Genomic DNA, 23,292 nt, shown 5'->3' with positions numbered 1-23,292 from the left:
CAAACTCCAGAAAAAATACATTGAAATAACATTAAGGATCTAATATAAATCCACAAAAGCCAGGAAATTCAGAGATAAAGAAAGACTTTCAGATGAGGGGAAACTTTCCAATATATTAAACTGGAGCATAAATTCACTTCCTCTTCACATGTTTGCCATCAAGTCATTCCAGACACAGGGGGTAAGTTCCTCCCTGGGGTAACTCAAGTGCCTTCAGCAGTGCTACACCAAGAATTAATCTGGTCCTACAGAGCTATGCCTTAATACTTTCTCTTTCTGATAGTTACCAAAGATATTTGAGTTTAAACAGCGAACTCCTCTCTTACTGCTTATTTTCCCATCGTTCAGAGACTGCTATAAAACTGAAGTGAGATCGCCATAGTTTCCATGACCACAGACTACGATGTCAATTGCGGGGTTATGACTTCATCGACAGACCAACTAGAAGGGAAACCTCTGTGCAAAGGAGAAAATCCACGCTCTAATACAAATATACCTGAGATTAGCTACGACAACACTGCACCTCACTGAGCACAGGCATTCCCATCTGCATAAATAATATCCTTGACTTTTCACTCACGCCAAGTATGAAAATACCCCTTAAAAATTTCTCTTTCATTTGTAAGTCATTCATGGTGCTGATCTGTTGCCACCCAAACTCAGCCTTGGCGCTAGTGATGTGTGGGCCAAACTTGACGTCAGCAGTAGTCTAAATCATGTGCTATGGGCCCCATTCTTTGCTCCACTCTCTGGAAGCACAAAAAACACAGCTTTAGACAGGATATGAAGGGAATGAAGTGATTTTAAACTGCCTTCAAACCTCCCGAAATTCTGCCCCTGTCCTCAAGCCGACATGGCTTTTGGCGCTGGGGCCACTCCCTCTACAACAGAGAAAGACAATCGTAATAAACTTGTTAGAAGATCCCTGGCTGTCTGGCTGAGCAATAGGATCTGAAAAAGGAATGTGAGAGGGAAAAATGGAAGGAGGGGAGGTAGGGTGGGACCTCCTGAACTGTGTCATTCCACAGCCAACCCACATATACCAGACAACTGCCTTGAGCCTTGAGATGTGGAGTAGAACTGCTGTGAACACAAGATCTTTCGGCATCACCTTCAGTTCTGAAAAAGCAAAAATTATTTTTCCTTTCAATTTCCTAAAAGCAGAAGTTAGAGGGGCTATGACTGACTCACTGCAGTCATGTAGGGTGAGTCAGTCAGATGGATAACTTCTGCACTTTTTCACCCTACACTGAAAACTATGGTATCAGTGTATGGGACACAACTTAATTAAAGACCTCCTTAATGGTTACCTGAAATTTCTCATATTTAGTCTTAGTCAGATGTGTTTTTTTTTTTAATTTATTTTTATTATTTTGGATAGCCTCCAAATAAATCCCATCAGACATCTTTTAATTAAATAAATGCCCTTTTCAAATTTTCATCTGTCTTATCATGCTCAAATTACTCAAAACGAGAACTTTTTCAAAGCTTCTACCCCTGACATTTATGCAGCCCTGAATGAGGAAAGTGGGCAAGCTAAGTACTCAGAAGTCAGCGTGGAGGAGAAGACAGACTGAGAAAGGATGCAGCTACACTTCACTTCTGTCTCTATACTTATGCAAACTGCTCACATTGCAGAAGTGTAAAGGAAGGACAAAATCTCTTCCCTGGCTTTTTGAAATATGGCTGCTAAAGCTCTTGTGAAAATTAAAAAGTCAACAAAAACATGAGGAAGCTAAAGAAATCAATAGCGTGCTGTACCCCAGTTATTACACACTCAAGATAATGAGTGTACAGAAGGATGCACAGAGTCTTGCAATGTACAAAACTTGCTCTGGGACATCATTTAATTAACTATCTGAAATTTTAATCACACAAAGCAAACCACAGTGATTTATAATTATGCACAAAGATCATGATGGCTCTAACTTCTCCTTAAATAGCTTTCTTAGTGATATGTAAGCACAGGATTAATAATCTTTTTCTTGGAAAACAATGGCATCTGGTTTGCCTGCAGTGGCTCTTCTACTTCCTGAAATGAGTGATGAAAGAGACGAAATAGCTTCTGCTTGGAGCAAAATTGTTATTAAGCATATAATTTTGAAATGCTTTTGTGTGCGTGTGTGAACTACAGCTAGAACATAATTTCTCTTTGTTGCTGTCTGTGCAGTGGATATTGCCTTTACCTAAGGAATTTTGATCTAGTTGAAACTAAAAGTATGATGCACAAAACCCTCTCCCTCAAGAGATGCTGCTGATGAAGGGGAAAATTCTTTCCTTTATTCAAAATCATAATCAGTGGCTTTGGGTTAGCACAACTAAGAAGGCGATGCAAATTTATATATCACTATTTTCAAGTATTTGGAGGAAAATCCAAATCCAAAGTCAATGAAAATCCTATTACTGAATTTTCTTCAATGAAGCAAATATTTTACAGAGTTGCCTTAAAAACAGTTTTACTGAGTTACATACTCCCTGAATATATCTACCTCTGACCACTGCTGAGTATACCCTTAAGGAAGTCTATACAAGTGGAAGCAGCAAGATCATTCATGCAATTTCAAAACCATGTCTCTATCTTAGAAAAAAATGTGGAAGGCTGAAGTGCAGCAGTATCCATATTCCAGTTTTCAAACAGTCCACACTGAAGTGATTAAATAATAATAAGCTTCTACTTCTCTAAGAATCAATACTATTTATACAGCATACAAGTCACTTTACAGTTAAAAAGTATCAACAAAAAGTGTCTGTATATCTCTGTGCAAGTACAGCCTGGCTGTTATTCACAGAGTGAGGGCTTAAAACTTCTTGACACAAGTAAAAAATTTATCATATTTACAGATCAATTCAAATAATATCCTTGCCATGTGATAATCACTGTGAAGTTTCTGTTCATCTGGTGCTTAACAGGAATATGTATAGATCTTCTGCCTCAAATGACCTGTTTTGTCCAAACATAGCTATCTGCATAATTCACAGAGCTAATAACCAACCAGCAGACACAGTTATGCACCACACAAGAGGCAGATGGGGCTGAAACCCAGGTAACTGATGTCCTTAGGAATTTGGCCACTAACTTCAGCAAGTGTAAGATTTAATTGTTCATCTCCTGGCTGCATGCCCTGTCTACTTGACCTGAGGGACCACCAGTCACTGACAGACTGTTCATCTATCTGTCTCAATCAGACTTACATATAAAACTTGATAAAATAATTGTTTCATGCTTGGATGGTCATCTCTGATTTAAATGGGAAGTTTGCAAGTGAAGCACTTCTGCTTCATACACCTCTGCCTCCTCCAAATAGTTTATGTGTCGACAGATGGTAATGAATCCAAAAGTGCATGCCATAGCAGAGATCTTTGTCTCCTCTGCATTTTTAACACTGTGATCCAAGTACATTATTTTGTCAATGTGTTGTGTGAATTGCTTCTTTTTTTAAGACCCAAACAGACAGTTTTCTGTGGAATAAGAGTCCCCGAGCAGATTTCTTAAGGTGTCTAACATCATTAACAGGAAACAATGCAGCATGAGCAGCCAAAGTATGAATGAGTTCAGTGTGAATACTAAGGAAACCCCAAGAACATGTTAACACAATGCAACTTTGATAAGATCACAATAGTGAAGCTCACATATGTGTTTGTATTACGTCTTGTAAAAGGCTCCAATTGCTGTTTATTAGGATAATTGATATAACAGTCATAATGGATTAAGATAATGTATTGGGTAAAGTCACGATTTTTCTGCATACAAGAATGACCAGTCTGAATGCTTTTTAAGTTCCCAGCAGTTACTTTAAACAGACAGGATGTAAAACTTCTACATCTTGCCAATTCACCGACAGTCTTAATGGCTCCAAAATGGAGACTGCCACTACAGGCAAATCACTGTTAATCAAAGTCAACCAACCTCTGTGGACCAGGCTTTGTTCTCATTGACCCCGATGCAGATACACCGGTAATACGCTACTTCAAATGTAATTTATCAGTGCTATTATTTGTCATCATAAGCAGCACCACAGTCTGACCCTGCAGATCCACAGTTCAACAGTTCTCAGTGCCAACAGACTGAAATAAAACAAACTGAAGATAGCAAGTTTATTACAAGTATATATATATAAATATATATATATAAAGAAAAAGCAGAATAAAGAAATATGTTATACATTGCTAACCTCCTAAAACTGATACGGAAATAGCACACACACACATATATATATATGACTGAATCACCAAAATCCTGGAAGTTTATGATACGTACAATAATAGCATGCAATACTATCTGAATCAGTAAGAGAAAGAATCAAAATCATGTGTAAATAGATTACAGCAAGCTGTTGCCTGCAAAATTTTTGCAGCCACACTTTAAAACATACAAATAATGTCTTATGTGTGTGCAGAGTGCTCTAGGATGGGATCCAACACATCTATTCCTTCCTCTCAGCTGCCTAACTTTGTAAGTTCCTCAGCTCTCTAGTATTTTCCTACTTAACCCTAAAGCCCTCTGCACACTGAAGTTCAATTAGCTGAACATGCTCAGAATTGTTAGTCTCGGGTAGTAAGCCTTACATCCCAATTAACAGTTGGTGCATTTTGAGTTTCAGCTGACAGCCACCCACAGTCCAACTCCACAGCCTGGAGAAAGCTTTGGAGCTACAGGACAGAACACAACTCCTTTCAGGAGATGTCCTTCAGGCCAGGACAGAACACAACTCCATTTACAGTACTCAAACCCAACTTGTAGTTTGCTGTCTCAGAGTGGGAGCACTCAAAGGGAGTCTGCCCACTAGTTAACATGACGAAGAACCAAACCCACATCTCCTACACGAGTGTCTTAATCCTCAGTTCCTGTGCTTCCCTGGATGAGAAACATTCTCCAGCCTTTTCCTTGAAGCTGAAGTCTATATAGAAAAAAGGCCCCAGAAGGAAAACAAGAAAGAAAAAGGCTATCATTTGAGTTATTACTTATTAGTTAACGGTCTTAACTTCTTAGTTATTCAAACTGAGACAGAAGTGGTGTTGCAGGCCATGTTCTCCAGAGTGGGCATTTTAGATCAGACAAGAAGCAGCTCTAGGAATGTCACCCCAGATCTCTATGTGCATGCCTAAAACACCAGGCAAGGCTGCTTCTCGTTTTCATCTGCTGTCATTTAGCCCTGTTACTTTTAAATGCTTTGGGTTTGAGGAGTTCTCACACAGCCCAGCTCATGGCACGTCACTTCTCTTGGCACACAGGTTTGGCCCCAGCTGAGCAGGGTTTCTGATTGCTCCAGTAATTAGGTTCTTACACTAACACTGGAGTTCCAGTCCCTCTCCATCAAGAGTCCATCCTTATGAGATGGCTAAGCAAATTTATCCCAAGTAGCATGCTAGAAGCGCCACATTTCTGGTTCCCTATACAGTGAGAGGAAGGATAGATATATTATTTCCATGAAAGCTCAGTGGATCACCTTGTGGAGTGTGGGATGGAGATACGTGAGGTGAATGGATCCCTCTCTGCACCTATTTCACATCACTGCCTGTAGAAAGACTAAATGAGAATGGTTTTGTCAAGCAGAGATTACAGCAGCTGTCCCCTTCCAGGTCAAGCTCCTAAACTCCTAGTGAGGCTCTGTGCAACATAGGTGGAACAGATTTTCCACAACAGCAGGCTACAAGAGATGAGGGATAAGCCCCAGGGATGTCTGTGTTCAGAAAGCAAAACCACATCCTTCCCCTGCCTGTCAGCTCAGAGTGGCCAGCAGCTGCCCTTGCACAACAGAAAGATTACCTACCTAGAAAGAAATCACCACAACACTGAAACAAGAGGAAGAAACCTGCCTGCCTCTCTGCACTGCAAACAAGGAAATCATACCCCACCAACAGCCTCCACCAACAGCAAGGCTGATAAGCATTTTCTGTGAAATCAGAATGGTTCTGAACAGGCAATAACAGAAAACTGCAAAACAAACAGCACATTATGAGCATTATCAGCTACAGCACCAGGATTACATGTTCCTCAATGTACGGCTCTTTCATTCAGTCCTGTATCTTCCCAGGCCTTGGTGTCCTGGTTTAGGGTTCCCTCTGAAGGCTGAAAAATCTGGGACTTTAGAAGATCTCTTCCTCCTTTCCCAGCACTGTCACTACCACATCTTTAAACCACTGGACCCTGTATCCTAACCTGACTATTTGAATAGTAAGGCCTGCATTGATCTCGATCAAATGCATTGATTGCAATTTCAGTTGGATTCTTGTCCCCCTATTTTTATTTTTTTCCCTTTGTAGTCTGATGAGTAGCTCAGATAGGTCTTGGTATAGAAAAAGAGGTGCACTTGTAAACACTGTTGTAAAATGTGCTCCCTTTGTATTTATGATTGATACCCAGCATAAAATAAATTAAAGACAGCAGAGTGAGAATGGACTGTGCTAACTAAATCACATATAAATACATCACTGCTGATACAAAAAAAATATTTGTTCTCCTTCCAAATTGTGTGCAGCAAAATTAGAAGCCACCTCCTGGTGAGGATATTTTATAGCTATTTACTGAAAGAAACCCGCTTTCTTGTTGAAAATCTAGCATTGTGCCTAAAATATAATACTGAATGGCAATTTCAAATGAGACTCACTCCCAGGATTCTGGAATAGGAAATAATACTTGCACTTACTGCATGTCATGACTTTCATTCAAGCACCTGAAAGCACTTTCCAAATATTAATTATCCCAATACTAGCCTCCCCTTAGTCCAGGACAGGAAACAACCCTGCATTCCTTCAGCATCCATATCTCCTGCTTCGGTCTGTAAAAAATGCAGAACGAAGCCAAAAATATTACTTCTCTTTAATTATTATCGTAGTTCTTAATGGAGAGGAGTAAATTCATCCCCACAGGGGATGACTGCCATTTCTAAGATGGCCGTTTTCTATCTCTGGCAGAGAGTAAACCTGGTATTTTCTTGGATGGGTACTGTATTACTGACGCGTGCAGTTTAAAACCAAGTTTGGCATGGATACATCAAATGAGGTGCATAATTAGCCAGAAACTAGAAGAAATCCTAGAAGTCTTGACTCCGATCCTTTTATCCTGGATCGCGCTTTATCACATGGGTTTTCATTCCCTCTGCACCACTCCCCAGAAGAAGGATGGGGAATGGAAATACCACCTCCCGATGAGGTGGCCTGGCATCACCTTGTCCTTGTCCCATAGCTACGGCTCACACCAGCTAGTCCTGAAAAACAGACCAACCACATTCAAAGCATTTTAGAAACTAGGCACCATGGTGTTGTGACTGCATCTGACATTCACTGAACCAGCACTGGACTTCTGTATGTAATTGGGTTACAAAGAGAAGAAAATGACACTGATATGCACACTGTTTTCAAATACTTTTCAGGCTTATATTTGAGTTTGGTTCAAGTATCAAACCCCTGCTGGTACCAAACCTCTCCACGCTACCCTGCATTTAAAGAACACACTTATCTTTCCAGTTTCCTACTCCTACCTGTCACTGCCGACCAGCTAGACACATGCTAGAGTGACTGTGTGCTCATGCCTGAGTTCACAGCAACAGGTAAAAAACACATATTGGTTTAAGACACAGAATTCAAAAGCGTGCTTCCCTCCCCTACCCAACCTGCTCACAGCAAGCTGTACTGAGGAAGGATGGCCTTGAGCTGCAGGCACAGGGCAGCATGCCAGGAAATCTGACTGCTATTCCTGGCGCTTCTACAGATTTCCTTGGGCAAGGCAATTAACCTTGTGGAGTACATTTTCAATGGAGGTGAGGCCCAGCTCCTCTTTCTGCATTCATAACGTTTCCAACAGTGAAAATGGAATTGTAGGAGCAAGAATGACTGCCTGCACTTTTTACTACCTGGTATGCCTTCTCTGTCAGGCAGCTGGATGCATGATTGCTGCAGATAACCCTGCCAGCAACAAAGCAGGGACTTCACACACCACAGGTGTGTGAGGCAAAAATGCCTCTGGATGCTGCCACGACCAGCCCCACTGCTCGGTTTCCTTGTATGTAAAATGGACAATGAGGCTTATGGAAATAAAAATACACAGCCAAACAGAAAACCATTTGCTAAAGTACTTAAACACCTGTTATCTGAGATCATAAAAGAAACAGCTCAGAAATTCAGTTTACCTTTTACTACAGGTGCTGTATTTTTTACTTTCAGCATTTTTGCCCATTAAAATTTCCTCTTTGGGCCTGAAGCAGAATAAAAGATTTTCCTTTAAGAATTTGAAGTGACAATCAAATTCAAAACATTGTTTAGCTAAACTGGATGTCTTGTAATATCCCTTAACAGAAGTGGAAGCAAATTACAGAATGACTGAAATATCCTTTTGGTAATATACATTTATTTTAGAAAAGAATGATCATGGCTAAATTTTCTCTTGTGGTCTCCAGGAAGACATGCACCTGAAATAGATGGTGACACATCTATTTACACCTATAATGGATATACTAGGAGGTTATGAGGAAGGACAACAGTGGTGTCCAATCTTTGCTTAGACAAGCTTTCAGAGAAATGAAGACACATACCTTTCCGAACACAGGTAAGGTAGAACATATTTTAGTGTATTTTTATGCGTTTAGTACAAGCACGGATTTTTTTTCCTTCCCCAGAATGCTGAATAGAAAAAAAAAGAAGAAAATTGGAAAAAAAATCATTAAATATGTGCTAGACATAGGAGAAAAGGTTATTAATCACTAGTGCTGCTTTTCTCAAAATTTTCAGATTTTGTGAGATGATTTCTTTTACAGAACTTCTGAACTGGAAAGTAAATACATAGATATAAAACTTCTAAGGCTTTTAGTTCATGCTCTTTATCCACTCTTTAAGCTTAGGAATTTTGAAGAAGAAGTCAATACTCTGGTTTTCATAATTGCAAAAGACACTTCAAGCCCTTTAGAAAACTGAAATGATGACCCCTACCAGATGATAGTGTTGCCTGTGCAGAGATAGAATATGTTCATGACAGAAAATATTTCATATTACCATGTTACAAAATAATAGCAATTACCCTAACAAAGAAGGTAAGGTAATTTGGAAGACTAAAATAACAGGAACATGTGCAAATTTTCATGGTGGGCTTCACACAAAGCCATAACACCACATATATTGCAGTCAAATTAGAAAGACATAAAGTATCGGGACTTACATTATTCCCACAAGTATGAGTAACAGATTTTTTACCTTTGATATCTTCTGTATCTGTAATTACATAAATAGCTACTTTCTTTTACATTAATCATCTAATGCAGGTGATTTAAGTTTTACCTCAGTCGTGGTTTGCTCCAAATGGACCATGAAATAATTCACTCAAACAAAAATGGGTTCTCATAAAAATGGCAGCTCTGGCCTGGCTTAGGTATGCATTGGTAAGCAGCTTGCTGCCAAAGGTGGGATTTCCCTCACATAGCTTTTGCTGTCTAAGTGAGGTTTGTGCCTATTTTTTCAGCTATGCTGTCTTTCCCAATGGCAAAAGATTGCCATCTCCAGATGGGAATTTACCACAACTGAAGTAAAGCCTTTCTGAGGGCAGGACGCACCATGATCGCACAGCACCTTTCTCCACTGCCCAGAGGAGAAGCCTGCATGCTTCTGAGATTACACCTTTACATGATACAAAAATGACTGCACTGAGTGAGAAACCAGAAAAATTGGTTAAAAAGCACGTCACATAGCATGGCATTGCCAGAGAGAAACTTCTAGCTAAATAATTGTTTGCAAAGACTCGTTACAGGCAAGAAATAGCCTCAAGACATTGATGGCTCTTCTGGTATTCCTGTTAGATTATAAAGAATCTGAGGCAGGGGGGTCTCTGGATATGTATTTCTTCAAAATTCAGAACCTCATTTTCCAAATCTTGCAGGTGAAGGAGGATTAGGAGCCCTCAGTCTGGCTCAGGCCTCCTGGAATGGCTGGAACAGAAACGTCTCCTACGCTCCATGCTTACAGCTTGATATGTCAGCTATGTCAAAACTGCAGCGGGAAATAATCTGAGGAAACACTTTGCAGAAAAAAAGCATTTCTGTAATGATTTTTTAAACGTGCCTTGGCATAACTTAAACTGACTTTGAGTATAAAATGAAATTCTGCCCTCGTTAAAAAGGGGAAAACCTGAGCTTCAGAAATACTGTAACAGCTAGCTAATCCTGATCGGATCAGTTAGAACTCCTGCTTAAGGAAATTAATTTCATTTCTGGTTATCTTGTATCTTCCAGCAAACTGAAATGTGCTACCTAGACCATCTAGGACAAAACAAATTTATTGAAAGACAGAGAGGTTTTCTGAACAAGCCACAATTCCTACTTGGGTGTCAGTGACTGGGTGACCACACAGATGCTTTATATGCACGTCCTGTCATTGGAAATCAACTGATTCTGTTCTGCTGTTACGATCAGCCAGAACTACATCTTTCCATCCTTTAAAACAGTTTCATGGAATGGCATCAGTCCCCTCTCCTCCCTGACAAAGTCCTCTTCAAAGCTGTGAAAAGCTCTGGGCTATTCCTTGTTGTTTTTTTTTTTTTTTTTAAGCAATTCTGCCATGCCACAGTGAATCTGTGGTTCAGGTTAAACAAGGTGGATGTGAAATCAGACAACGCCAAAAATCTATCTGAAGACATAACAAAAACAATGGAAATAAAATACAAACATCCTTTAAAGCATAAACTTCAGAACTGGGTTTCAGGTTTCTCCATTAAACTGATGCATGGGAGCTCTAGAAGTCTATAAAATTTCCAGGGGTTTTCAGTGCATTTCCTCACAACAAACAGCAGAGTAATTGACTCATCACTCTCCTGCTCTACTCCTGCCCTGATACTTTCAGTCAACTTCTAGATATACACAAATAAAAAAATGAAATTGAAATGAAATGAAATGAAATGAAATGAAATGAAATGAAATGAAATATCTTTGACTGTGAGCTCTTTGTATGTGAAGCCACTGACAAAACCCTTTGCTGATTCCACAAGAAGCAGCACTGGATCCCAGTGGAGAAAGCCTGGCACTGATGAAGTCAAGACAAACCTTTCAGTGACTTCTGGGCATGCTCATGAATATGACTTTATACCTATACATAAAATAATTCTGCTAATAAAAAACAGGTTGCTTTACCTGCCTTTTCTGAGCAGCAAAGGCTATTTCTGCACTAGCAAACAACATGGTCCAGCAGCAGAAAACAGGCTGATTCTGAGGACCAGACTCCATAGCAGGCACCTTTCAAGAGGTTTTTATTTTGCTTTAGCCTAGTCCTATGGGTTGACTGCCTACTGGACTGTGTTAGGTGTACTATGGGAGCAGGTCTTCCAATTTTGTTTCATTAGAAAGGAATCCAGCCCATGAGCTCTGCAATGCAAACAATACCTGGGGACAGTTAGGAGATCTGTTTTCAAAGCACACTCCCCATTTGACCTAAGATGCTAATGCAGATGCATCCAAAGAGCTTAGAACATGTTCCTGCACTAAAATCTCTAAAATTACAGAGTACCAAGGTCATGAAGAGTTTTACCTCCCTCCCAATTAATAGGACTCACAGCCTTCAATGCATTTCACACATGTGCAGCAACTTACAGTGAAGATGAGTTCTCCAGCAGCAGACACTGTGTTTCTGATTCCAAATATTTTCATTTCCCATCTGTGTGATCCTTATTACCTTCAGGATTTTTATTCAATTAGCCTTTCACATTTGGAAAGCTCTTCTATGTAGCTGAGTATTTTATTTTCAGAAGAGTTTGTCACTCTTTACTGTCTGCTCTACTTACAAGGGTCTACTTTTCCTTGACAGCTTTGCAAAGCACTCTTTATTGCTCTGAAAAAGTCACCGCATGTCTCATACATCTGCGATAAACTGGGTTCCTTGCCTTCTTCACTAGGGCTCTCCCTCCCCCCTTCCCAGTTTTGTATCAGTCAGGAAGATTTATGTCTCTTCTAAAAAATAATATATAAATAAATAAATACGTTGCGAGTCACAAACATTAAATACTTAATTTGAACCGGCAGAAAGACCAGCTACTGGAATTCTGCAGCAGTCTGTTAGCTCATATGTCTCTGCGTGCGCATACTGAAGGAAACAGCAGAAATAATACTTTACAATTTGATGAACAACATATGACACTGAACCTCCAGACTTGCAAAAAAGGGTTACAAACTTAGGAAAATACCTGCCAGGCAGAATTCTGCCCTCTCCAAGAAAAAGAAAATCCGAACAGTCCTTACTTTAACTGAAAAAGAACTGTTATCATCAAGGTTATACAGTAATAAAATGGGATTAAGGAAGAAAATAATCATTAAGGACTTCAGTGAAGTTTGGGTGATAAAACAGAACGTTTTCTGAATACATGAGACAGAGGATGATACTGTGCCATCTGCTTTTAGATAGAATCGTTCTTTGATTTCACTTATAAACTTACAGTTGGCACCATAGTGGCTTGTAATAATTTAACTGTATTTCTGGAGCATAGTATCACTCTCCATTTCACCATGCGGAGAGAAAGAACCCTGAACCTAATTTAAACTGGAAAGGGAGAAGAAAGAGAGAAAAAAAAGGCACACTTGGTTTCGTAGTCTACAAAATTATCTCAATGCAAGCTGCAGATATGAGTATTATCTCTGAAAACCACAAGAAGCAATCACACCACTGGAAGAAGCAAATAAAAAGACCATGCTTCCAACAGACACAACAGGAAAGCAATAAGGACTTTGAGAATACGCCTTAGTTTCAAAGAAATGAGTGCAACTCTTGTAAGTATGGGTCTCATAAAAAGTAATGCGTATGCCTACTAAATAGCCAATAATTCCCATTTCTGTGAATCAGATTCTTCATCCCAAACCAGCCCATATTGAAATTAATGCTTCCCTGATACTGCCTATTCTTTCTTCCCCATAAAGATACAAAAATAAAAGGGAAACATGCTAACCTAAACACGCCACAATTGTTATACTTAGCCCCTTCCACTGAAAACTCACCTTAATTTCTGACTACGAGCACTTGGGAGATAAAACCTTTTAACATTTCATACTGCTATGTTTCCCCTTTTTGCAAAGCTATTCAGCCATCCCTATTCAACCATCATGCATTTCTAATTCAGTGGAGATGGCTTGCCTGTTATAAATTACTCTCATAAAACAGCTATTTCTGCTGCTTCCCCTGGGACTGCACCCAAGGTGAGGATCAAGCCAGCACCACTTAGCATCCACATGTGCAAGCTCCAAACCGAACAGGAGGAAGCAGGCAGTAACTAATCTATGTTTTACTGCACTTGGCATTTGACTGCTGCAAGCCACCTTTGGGAACATCACCAGCACAGGTAGGTTTGAGGAAGCCACCTTGTTTCATAATGCCAAGGAGCTGCTTCATGTACCTGAAATCTGCCTAAAAACTACAAGCACAAACAACACATCTGGTATGGATGGGTCTGTTTTCTCTGCTGAACTACAGAGGTGTCCTGGGGTACTTTATCTCTGGACAACACTACAAAACTAGTTCTTAACATGACTGTTAGAGCTCTCTCTCCTCTGTTTAGCTGTTGATACTCTGGAGAATGTCAGCTGCAGTTTTAATGACCTTCTGGTGCCAGTTGAGCCTTCAGAAGCATACACGTTGACAGCAGTGTTAACATCCATCCAAAAGAACTGAACAGAGGAGGGGAAAAATGACAGGACTGGAAAACTGAGATGGGGACAGAAGGATTCAAAAAAGAAGTTTAGAGAAGAAGGTTTTCCACAAAAAGGAAAAAGTAACTACAGAAGGGAAATCAGAAATGTAAACTTATGACGGAGCAAATGGCCACAACCTTCCACACAATCTAATTTTTCAAGTGGTATCCTCACCTCCTCTGAAAATGTATTTCTGCATGAAATACATACACACGAGAGGTAGACATCAGTGACAACACGGCATTCCAGGTACCTCAGACTGAGATCTTTCCACAGCCAAAGAATCAAAATACATTTGTCCGTGGCCACATCTACAGAGTAAGTGGCCAGGAAAAGAGGAAACTTTGAATGAAACATATCACTGTCACTATAATTATATGAAGCACAGATGGCCAAGAACAAAAGAGCTTAATTCTAAGTGCAGATATCCTGCTGTTCATTTCTGCTCTTTCTCACCAGATTTAAGGAAAATACACCGTATTTCCAGGGAATGTGGGACAAAGACGTTTTGATTTTTTAAACGTTACCTTGTACAAACTACATCTGAATGTTATCACCTCTTTTAATCACCTTCTGATGTCTGATAGTGCCCCTTTAACCTTTGTTACTCCATTACTGAACAAGTTATCTCATTGTTACTCTTTTTTGGAGGAAGAGTTGTGCCCCTTTCCATGCTGATAAGAGACACATAAATATTCACTCCCGACAAACATTCAATAGTAAAGTGTCTTGAGCAAACTACCAGAGTCTAAAGGTAGGAAGCTGTGGTTAACTTCTCTGCTATCTTAACCCTTTAGTCAATCCACCAGAACAAACAGACACAGAAGATGGATGCTCTTTTCACAAACAAAGCAGAAATAATTGTTCCCTTAGAGAATGGATTTTATAACATGCTTTATAACACAGAAAATAAATCAAATGATTAGAAGTGGAATATCTACCCATTTTCTGGGCCGCCCTCTGGGTCGCTTTTCACCAGTGGCTTCTGCTTTCTGTAAAGGGAAAAGAAACACAACATGTTTTATACCCCAGCATTGTTTAACAGCCTTGGTTAACTAGGAACTCCTTTCCTGTAACATTATCCATAAGTATATCTCTAGGGTGGCACCAAGCCTCCCCCTTGCTCTATGGGTTTTCTGTCAGAAGGTGATAACGTTCTTTTGTTCTGCCATTTCCAAGCCCATGTGAATGCCTTCACCTGCACCCAAGGGTGCCCCCAGCCCTGGTTCACAGAGGATTGGGACCTGCAGAACCCCAACAGCATCACCTCTAGCCTTTCACAGGCTGCCAGGCATCACCTGAAGGTATTATGTTAAACACACAGCCCATTTCAAGCCTGAAAAAAAGCAATTTATAGCAGCCACAATTCTTTCTTTTCGTCTCATGATGTTCATGCATGAATTGTGTTCGGACAGACTTCTACCAGGAACGTGACACTGGGAGGTAACTCCTCTACTTCACGTGAGCTTTTCCAGGTAGACATGCATCCTTAAGCTCTAAGCAAACATATCACCGCTCCAAAACAGACCTTCCCTTTCAAGGTTTAAGGAAACAGCATGGAAGCTGCCCTAGAAGTAACAGTGATATTTATGTAAGCCCAACAGTTGGTCCTGGAGCTCAGCTTAAAGGAAATTTGGGTTCTGCTACCAGCCTTTTCCACAAACTCAGTGGGTGACACTGTGGATAGCACTGCTTGCTCGCTATAGGAAACTACTTACAGGCCTCAAAATGAGAACTGCAAGTTATTTTCTCTAGATGGGCTCTGCCCATGCACACACCTTGTCAGGTAAATAATCCTGTCTCACTGAGGGTGATCAAGATTTTGCCACCAGCTTCGGTGAGAGCAGGACTTCTGCTGCATAAGAAGTCCCTAAGAGTGAACACTTCTAGCATGCACTCTGTAAACGTGCTCCCAAATTTCCATGAGCTGTTTTGCTTCAAGTTAACTGTATGCATATTTGATTTGCCCTCAGAAATCAACTGTCTCATTAAATAAATCACTCGCCGATCAATCTCTGTAATGGACACTGTCACCTAATGCTAGGCAAAGCAGATCCCTCTGCAAGAGAACCTGAGACGAGGAAGCAGAGGAGGAATCTCTAAAAAAAAAAAAATGTACCACAAGTTAAATGCAATTACTCTGAAATAAGTATCTCACCAAGAAGAAAGCTGTGAAAAATAAAATTCACACTCCTAAAGGGCAAAATTATCACTCAGACTTGTTAAAAGAGTAAACTTACTCTTTAATCGTTTATACCAGAGTTACATGTAAGGTGAAACCCTCTTATGAGAATACTTGTTAAAGTGCATTTGCTACATACCGGAGCTGTCTATTTCAGAGTTTTGGTGCCTTTTAAAGTGTTCATTTTTTCCAACCTTATTACTTGAAGGATGCAAAAAACGTGTTTAGTTTTGAAAATTTATTTTTGTGTGTGTGTGTCCCATTTATGTTTATTTCTCAAAACAGGGGACGTAAGCCTAGAAAAAAAGATCAGCTAAAATTGTTCTTAACAAATCTGCACCTGACACGTTGTGAAAGGATAAACACCATTTATTTTCTTCTGTATTCACTGAAAGACCCTTCACCAAAGCCTAACTTTTTGGAAACTGAACCCACTTTGCTCTACCAATTAACAGTACCCAAAGGTTGACAAGAGCTGTAAGCTTAACCAGGGCACTCAACGCTGCCTGATGGGATAGGGGAGCTGAGCAAAACCCCTGACAGGCTGGGGGAGCTGAGCAAAACCCCATGCCACCATCTACCCTGCAGCACAGCATGGGGGTGCCAGGAGCTGCTCCAGCCACCGGTGGTGCCTGGCCCCTGCAGCGGGGACCCTTTGCACTGAACGGCGCTGTATCCCTGCTGCATGTGATTTCCACCTCATGTCAGAAGAAAAACATTTCCAGTCCTTATCAAAACCAAACCTTTCCCAGAGGTGAGCTGAGCAAACAGCGGGCCATGCTAGATACTATGTTCTGGTACAGGGCGATTCTGTAAGTAAATAGGAGGGTTTCCATAGACTAAACTGCAGAAAGTGAGCGACGGGAACCTCCCGAGTGGATGTTTTTATCTCCATTCTGAGGGAAGGGAAAGACAAAACACTCCTGGAACAACCATGAAGGAGTAGTGGCAGTCCAGCGGTGATAATAAAGGCGTGAAGTTTAGGAAAATATTCCCCCCTCTTCCCATCTGGATTTTTTATTTTTTATTTTAGTTTGAATTCTGCAAACCTAACCCGTATTTTCTCCCACAAGGCTGTCTTTTAATGTCAGTGTATGAAGAAAGGTTTTATTGCATATCAGACAAATAATTCAATGTTTCTCCATATCATTTTCGAGTAATTAATAAGCATAGGAATACGTAAGTGCTAAAGCTTTGCTTTTCCTCTTAAATAGGTATTTACATAATCTAAACCATGCTAGTCCGTTGGCTCTTTGCTTTAGTTGAAGTGTTGCCTCTGAAGCTAGGAATAAATCCAGGGAGAGCCTCAAGCCACCCAAAGATCACAAGGATCCCTATTTGGGCAGCAAGATGCAAGTGCTCTCAGCCACCTTACCCACAGCAGCCTGTAATAGCTTAGTCAGAAAGGAAGCTGCTGCCTTAATCCTCTAAAGCACTCTCTGAAATTGAGATGTGTTTGGTCAGGCTTTTCTGAGCGTTCGGTGCTGCGCTAGGAGACATCCTCTTGTTCTGGACAGCTGAGACACAAAACCACCCAACTTAAAGAAGGGCTGGGGCCATAATCAAACCCAAGTTTATGATACTTCATGGAAAAATATGAAATTTCTTAAAACCACTCACGTAAACATTTCATTGTTGCTGTGTCACGTTTTAGGAACAGAACTGGATTTACTTGTTCTTCGGCACAGGAAATGATATTTTTGCCCTGGGTGAGAAAGATGGCCACTCCAACCACTGCCATGTCATTAACCTGTCTCCAGACAGATCTGCAACTCATCCAAGCCCTCTACCATGAGGCCACCAAAACCTGCTTCCAAATGGCTGCTGTCACCCTCCATGGTACCCGACCGCCCAGCATCCCTGCATCTCCCCGCTGCCTAACTGGGCCAAGCCCGAGCAGGAGCTGAGGCTGTACTACTGAAGGCAATTAACAAGACAAGATAGGTATAAATAATTGAACGTGCTCTTCAGATATCTATCTATTGTCAAGGAAAATTGCGAATGCAACAGAATCCAAATTTTAGGAACTCTAGCCACTGTGCAAAACGATCTGAAAACCTCAGATAAAATGTGCCAGCGCTGAGGTCTGGTGGAACAACTGCTAGGTCCCAGCATGAGGATCACTGCTGCAAAACCATGCCAACGGAGCTTGTGCAGGGAAGTACCCCTCTGCCACAAAAAAAAAAAAAAAAAAAAAAAAAGTTCTTTTTGCTCTTCATTTTTCTTTCTTAGAAGAAACTTAAGCATTGGCTGGATACAAATATATCACACTTTTCACGTCATGCTTTACCCCTTTTAACTCTAAACGGGAGTCAGTCTTCTCCTGCTTTACCCATCTTGCTCAAAACATTTGTGGTCATTTGTGGTCCCTTACTCTTTAGGTACAACAACCATACTACAATCCCTTGATAAATCTGAACTTGTGTTCCCTTTAAGTCTTTTATGACTGGTGCTGGTGAGAATGAATGAAGCATGGAGAAGCCAAATAGATTTTCATGAACCAATTTAGGGCAGAGTCCTGGTCACGTGCACTTTTTTTTTTTTTTTTTTTTTTTTTACCTTTGGACTGCTTAACTCAGGGACATGGTTTTCTACATACCAAACTCTGGCCATGTAGTGAGGAAACAGTAGTAAGTGTCACCACAGAGAGACTCCACAAGTTCTGGAGAATGGTATTTCAAGATCTAGAGGTACCATTAGTTAAGTTCACTACATGAATAACTACAACAAAAGCCACAACATTTAAACTGAAGGCGAATTTTACAAAAAAGACTTTATTTTTGGATATTCCTGGGATATCCCATTGACATTTTCTTTTGAAACAAACACACAGTAGTTACTATCCCCCTACCTTTTTTTTTTTTTTTTGGACCCAACAATTGTGTTTCTTCCTTCCAAACAGGAGAGCATTTATATAGTATTACAGTATTTTTCTTAAGCCCAGATACAGGAGCTAAACAAAGAGAAGCCCCTGAATGCTTAAGGGAAATGTGATGGGCTGGGAACACAACTCAGCCTCACAAATAAAATTCAAGCACACAACACCCAGGAAACTAGAAAGGAACATCCTTACTATGATCCTTCCACAAAAACTCAAGTTACTCATTAGAAAAAAGAGAGAAAAAAAAAAAAAAGCTTCCTTTTTTGCTAATTTTTTACAAATATTTTAAATGAATAACAGAATGACTTGTTTGAAGACACAGACTTGAATAACAGTCTGATTGGGGAGACTCAAGTACAAGGTGATAAGAGCCTTTTTGTGTCTCTCTTCTCATCTGCTAACATGTTGTGTTCGTTCTGTTCGTGAAAATTAAACAATTGAGAAATTATTTGTTTTTCCATAAAATGCATTTTACCCTTTGTGTGACATAAGTTAGGTATGTGTGATATGCAAACCTTTTTTTTTTTTAAATCATGTATTACCTAAAATTAGAGTAATTGCCACATTATTAGCTATCCAATTGGTCTTGCAACATTCTGTATGCATTGTCAAGTTTCACATTGCTAATTTCCTAACAAGCACAGTTTGTTTTCAGATGCCCCAAGGCCAGTTTACTAAGACCAAACACAAGCTCTGAAAGCTAAAGGGAAAAAAAAATTAAAAAAAAGTCCTATGAACCAAGAAATTTTAAATCCACAACACAATCAGCTTCTAGGGTAAAAGTGTCCCTCAACTGATTTAAGGGCATTTGCTTTTTGAAGCACAACAAAACAAAGCCCCAGCACTCGAGTATTTTTAACTGACTGCGAGTTTGTGCAATGCATTTTTAATTGTGATGTGTAATGGTTTGCAAGAGAACACCCCATCAATTAATCACGAGTGCCTTCTCATGTCTGCTCGGTGGGTGCTAGTGGCGTGCGTTTATCTTACATGTTGTGAACACTACAGAACATTTCAATGAGCTCACTTTGAAAAACACAGGCCACACACTATTCTGCAGAAATTCCAGCAATTTCCAGTTGCATGTATAGGACCCATGTTCACAGGCACAGGGTCTGAAGTGAAGTTATCCCACTTCTGTTTCTGAGAGTTGAGACAGGGGATAGAAAGCCTTAAATAAATATATGTGTGTCTATGGATGTGTAAATATGTTTGTCACAAAATCAAACATATAGATCACTCTCTTAAGAGGTGATACCCTCATCAGCAAATGAAGCTTTCTGTGTCAAAAAAAAAAAAAAAAAAAGTGTCAAAACCTTTCCATCCTTATTACTGGTAGAAAAACTATCAAAATTGGTATTAGATGCTTTGAGATGTCTGGTGAGAAGCTGAACCATTTTAGAGAGGGTTAATTATCTATTTGGAAAAAGAGCTAAAATATTTATCAGAAATGTGATCACTGACTTTTTTTTCTAAGAAGGCTTTATCACTGTTTTATGTTTTAGGAGATTTATCAAACATTTACATATTTTATCTATAAACCTAGAAACAAATAAAAGTTGTAATTACATACCCCTCAAAGATTTTTTAATGCTGAAAAGACATATGGTCTTTGGTCAATTTTTTATAATATCAACACCCAAAAAAAGTTTGCTTTAATTAGGACAGTAACTTGATGCATTCTGAAAATCAAAACATTACAATGAAATTGCTCAGTTCATAAATTAGATTAAAAAAAACAACTGTATGTACCAGAATCATCTGGAAAGCTCTTGAATTGATATGCCTACATATGTATGAAAGATTTTAAGTTATTTTCCATTAAAACTGATTTTCAAATCACTCATACAAGTGAAATAATGTTAATATTTCTTTTAGAAATATCTTTTGAAAACACATTTCTATGAATTACTTAAAATTTAATCTTATTACAAATATTTCTCCTAGGAAAGCCAACACTCCTAAGAGTAATATTTAAAATACTAAAGCTCACATTTGGACTTACTAGACTAATAAAAAACTGCTCTCTCCCTTTTGAAGAGTGAAATTTAAACTTTTTTAAAGTGAATCTGAGGAGCATTTTTATTATATAAAGAAAAAAAAATCAACATTTTAAGCTCACTAGGTTGCAGCGTGGCTTTGATATATTTTAAATACTTAACTTGTAAAGCATTTTTACTAATTCATGAACTTCTTGACAGAATATACCATTTTTTCCAGCTTAGAATGTAAAAAAACTATTTTAAATTTGAAGGGAGTTGGAAAACGTCCCTCAAACAAATGCTGAAAACACTTATAACAAAACAGACATGAAATCACAGTCACCCCCTAATAATTTAATATTTATCAGGAGTTGCTATAGTAATTTATAACACTGAAAACTATCAAACTTAATATGGTCAGGACCATAGGCATACTGAAAAATGAACCAGAATTAGATGAGACTACAAATAACTTCCACACAGATTTTGTCAAATATCTACTTAAAAGACACTGATACACTTAAACAGTACAGTTCACTACCAGATTTTGCAAGCTTTTGTTTCCAATTTAGTACCTGTAAATTAATGCTAACTGCTGTGTAACCATCAACATAAACAAAACTCCAGTTTTTCTTTCCAAGCCTATACACAACTATTTATCTTCACTAAAATAATTCATGCAGCAAGGTATTATCTGCCTTGATAGCACAGTCTTCTGACGCTGAGCTTTCCCAAGTTCCAATAAAATTAAGGCATGTTTTCACATTATATTTGTGATCTGAAGTCCATGCACTAAGTGGAAGGACTCCAGTGAGCTTGTACTATAGCTGGATGCAGTCAGAGCCACCATAACACAAGTTTGCTCCCATCCCCAAACAGAAGTAGTGGTTCAGAAGACAAATAGCACTTCAAGTAAAAAACTCTTTGAAAGTGATTGCTAAACAAGATATGGTAGGCTTTTACTGTAACTCACAGTTTACTTTACCATCACATTTTAAAGCTGTAAATTTCAATATATGCACTTATTTCCATCAACACATAATTGGATTTTCTTCTAATTAACCTGTTTGACAAAACATTTAGCTTTAATACACAGATTTGGTCTGTAGTAATAACGTCTGCAAGTGGGTAAGAAATTAATCTTCCTCTTTCAAAAACCTTAATCAAGCAAATAATATCCCTAATATTGATCTCCTCACTAGGTACAGGAGATCTCAGTAAATGCATCGAATGCACTATGTTATTTCACTAATCTGGATGCTATTCAAAAAGCAAGCTGCCCTTATGGGTTCTGTGCCTAGGGTCGTCCTGCAGCATGTTATTTCCAATCTTACAAATGCAAAATACATGCTCTATGATGTAGCTGCCATTATTGAAAGGGTCCCAGCCCCACAGTTCACAGCCTAAATGACTGGCTCTTTTGCCACCAGTTGATGAAAAAACAGCATTAGGAACTCTCTTTCTTTAATAAACTCACCTTCTGGGCTGCTTTAGAGGGACTCTTGTTTTTGCTTCCTTTGGGTCTTCCTCTTGGTCTTTTAGGAGATGGTTCACCAGTTGGTTCCTAAATACAGGAAAACATGCTATTGTGGCAAGAAGCTACAGCTAACCAAGAAGAACTGAATGATAAATTACTGAGCAGAAAACTGAGCAGTTACTTAAAGAACGTGAATTAACAGTATAAATAAATGCAACAATATTTAAAATGTAACTTGAAAAATTAAACAACTCAAAGTGAAGAAAAAATGCATTTAACATAATAAAAGAGTTTAACTTTCCTTGTAATTGCATACAAAAAAAAAAAAGAATAAAGAGTCTGCATACTCTAGCAAGTTAGTTATATGGGAAAACACATTTTTAAAAGAAGATGGCCATAGTTTCCCTCATGCAAGAATGATTATTTCAAAATTAATACGGTTATCCATTTAATGTCAATTGCATTTCATTATAACAAGATAGAGTTATCATATGCAGTTACTAGCACACGCTATTGAAAAAAAAAAAAAAAAAACAAAACACAAAACAATGCTAACTACTGGAAAAGTTGAAAGTAAGCTTAAGACTATTTTCTCTCTCAAGGGTACAAATAATTTGGGGGGATTTTTTCTGCAGTTCTGAGCTCTGCATTACATTCACACCTATTGCAAACAGAATTGATCCGAGTAAAATGCAAACACTGAAGTTTCTTGAAATGGAGCACTAGCAAGCCAAAAAAAACCCGAGGATGTAAAATATCTGAAACAATAACAACAACAACAAAAATCTAAAATGACTGGGCAGAAGCAATGATTGTTTTCGGAGTTTTGTTAACTAACTCCTCTGGCTGACAGCAAACAACCAGTCCTTAAAAATGCCTATGAATTACTACGAGCTCGGACTCCAAATATTTATTCAGCTAATCACAAATACTATAAAACTCTTCAAGCCTTCAATATCATACATTTCCCTCGGACTACGGGAGGTGGCAAATCTAATTCAATGCGGTTTGTTAACTTAGACCAGCTTAAAACCCTTCAGCTTTTCAGCTTTTCCACTCCCGGGGAGGCTCAGGGTGCAGGCTCAGGCTGGGGAGGCTGCAGAGGGGCTCAGGCACCG

General features: G+C 39.2%; 1 protein-coding gene across 1 annotated transcript in view; it reads right to left on the bottom strand.

Moving 5' to 3' along the window:
- Positions 1 to 23,292, bottom strand: part of HMGA2 (high mobility group AT-hook 2) — a 111,089-nt gene that overhangs the window by 86,012 nt on the left and 1,785 nt on the right. The window contains exons 2-3 of the mRNA XM_032205032.1: positions 22,175 to 22,261; positions 14,594 to 14,644 (exon numbers count right to left, since the gene is read on the bottom strand). Coding sequence (XP_032060923.1) covers positions 14,594 to 14,644; positions 22,175 to 22,261 — 138 coding nt within the window. The remainder of the gene's footprint in view (positions 1 to 14,593; positions 14,645 to 22,174; positions 22,262 to 23,292) is intronic.

This window comes from Aythya fuligula, chromosome 1, assembly GCF_009819795.1.
Source record: "Aythya fuligula isolate bAytFul2 chromosome 1, bAytFul2.pri, whole genome shotgun sequence".
In the NCBI taxonomy this organism is placed as follows: Eukaryota; Metazoa; Chordata; class Aves; order Anseriformes; family Anatidae; genus Aythya; species Aythya fuligula.
The sequence above is the reverse complement of the archived record's forward strand: the minus strand, read 5'-3'. Positions and strand labels throughout refer to the sequence as shown.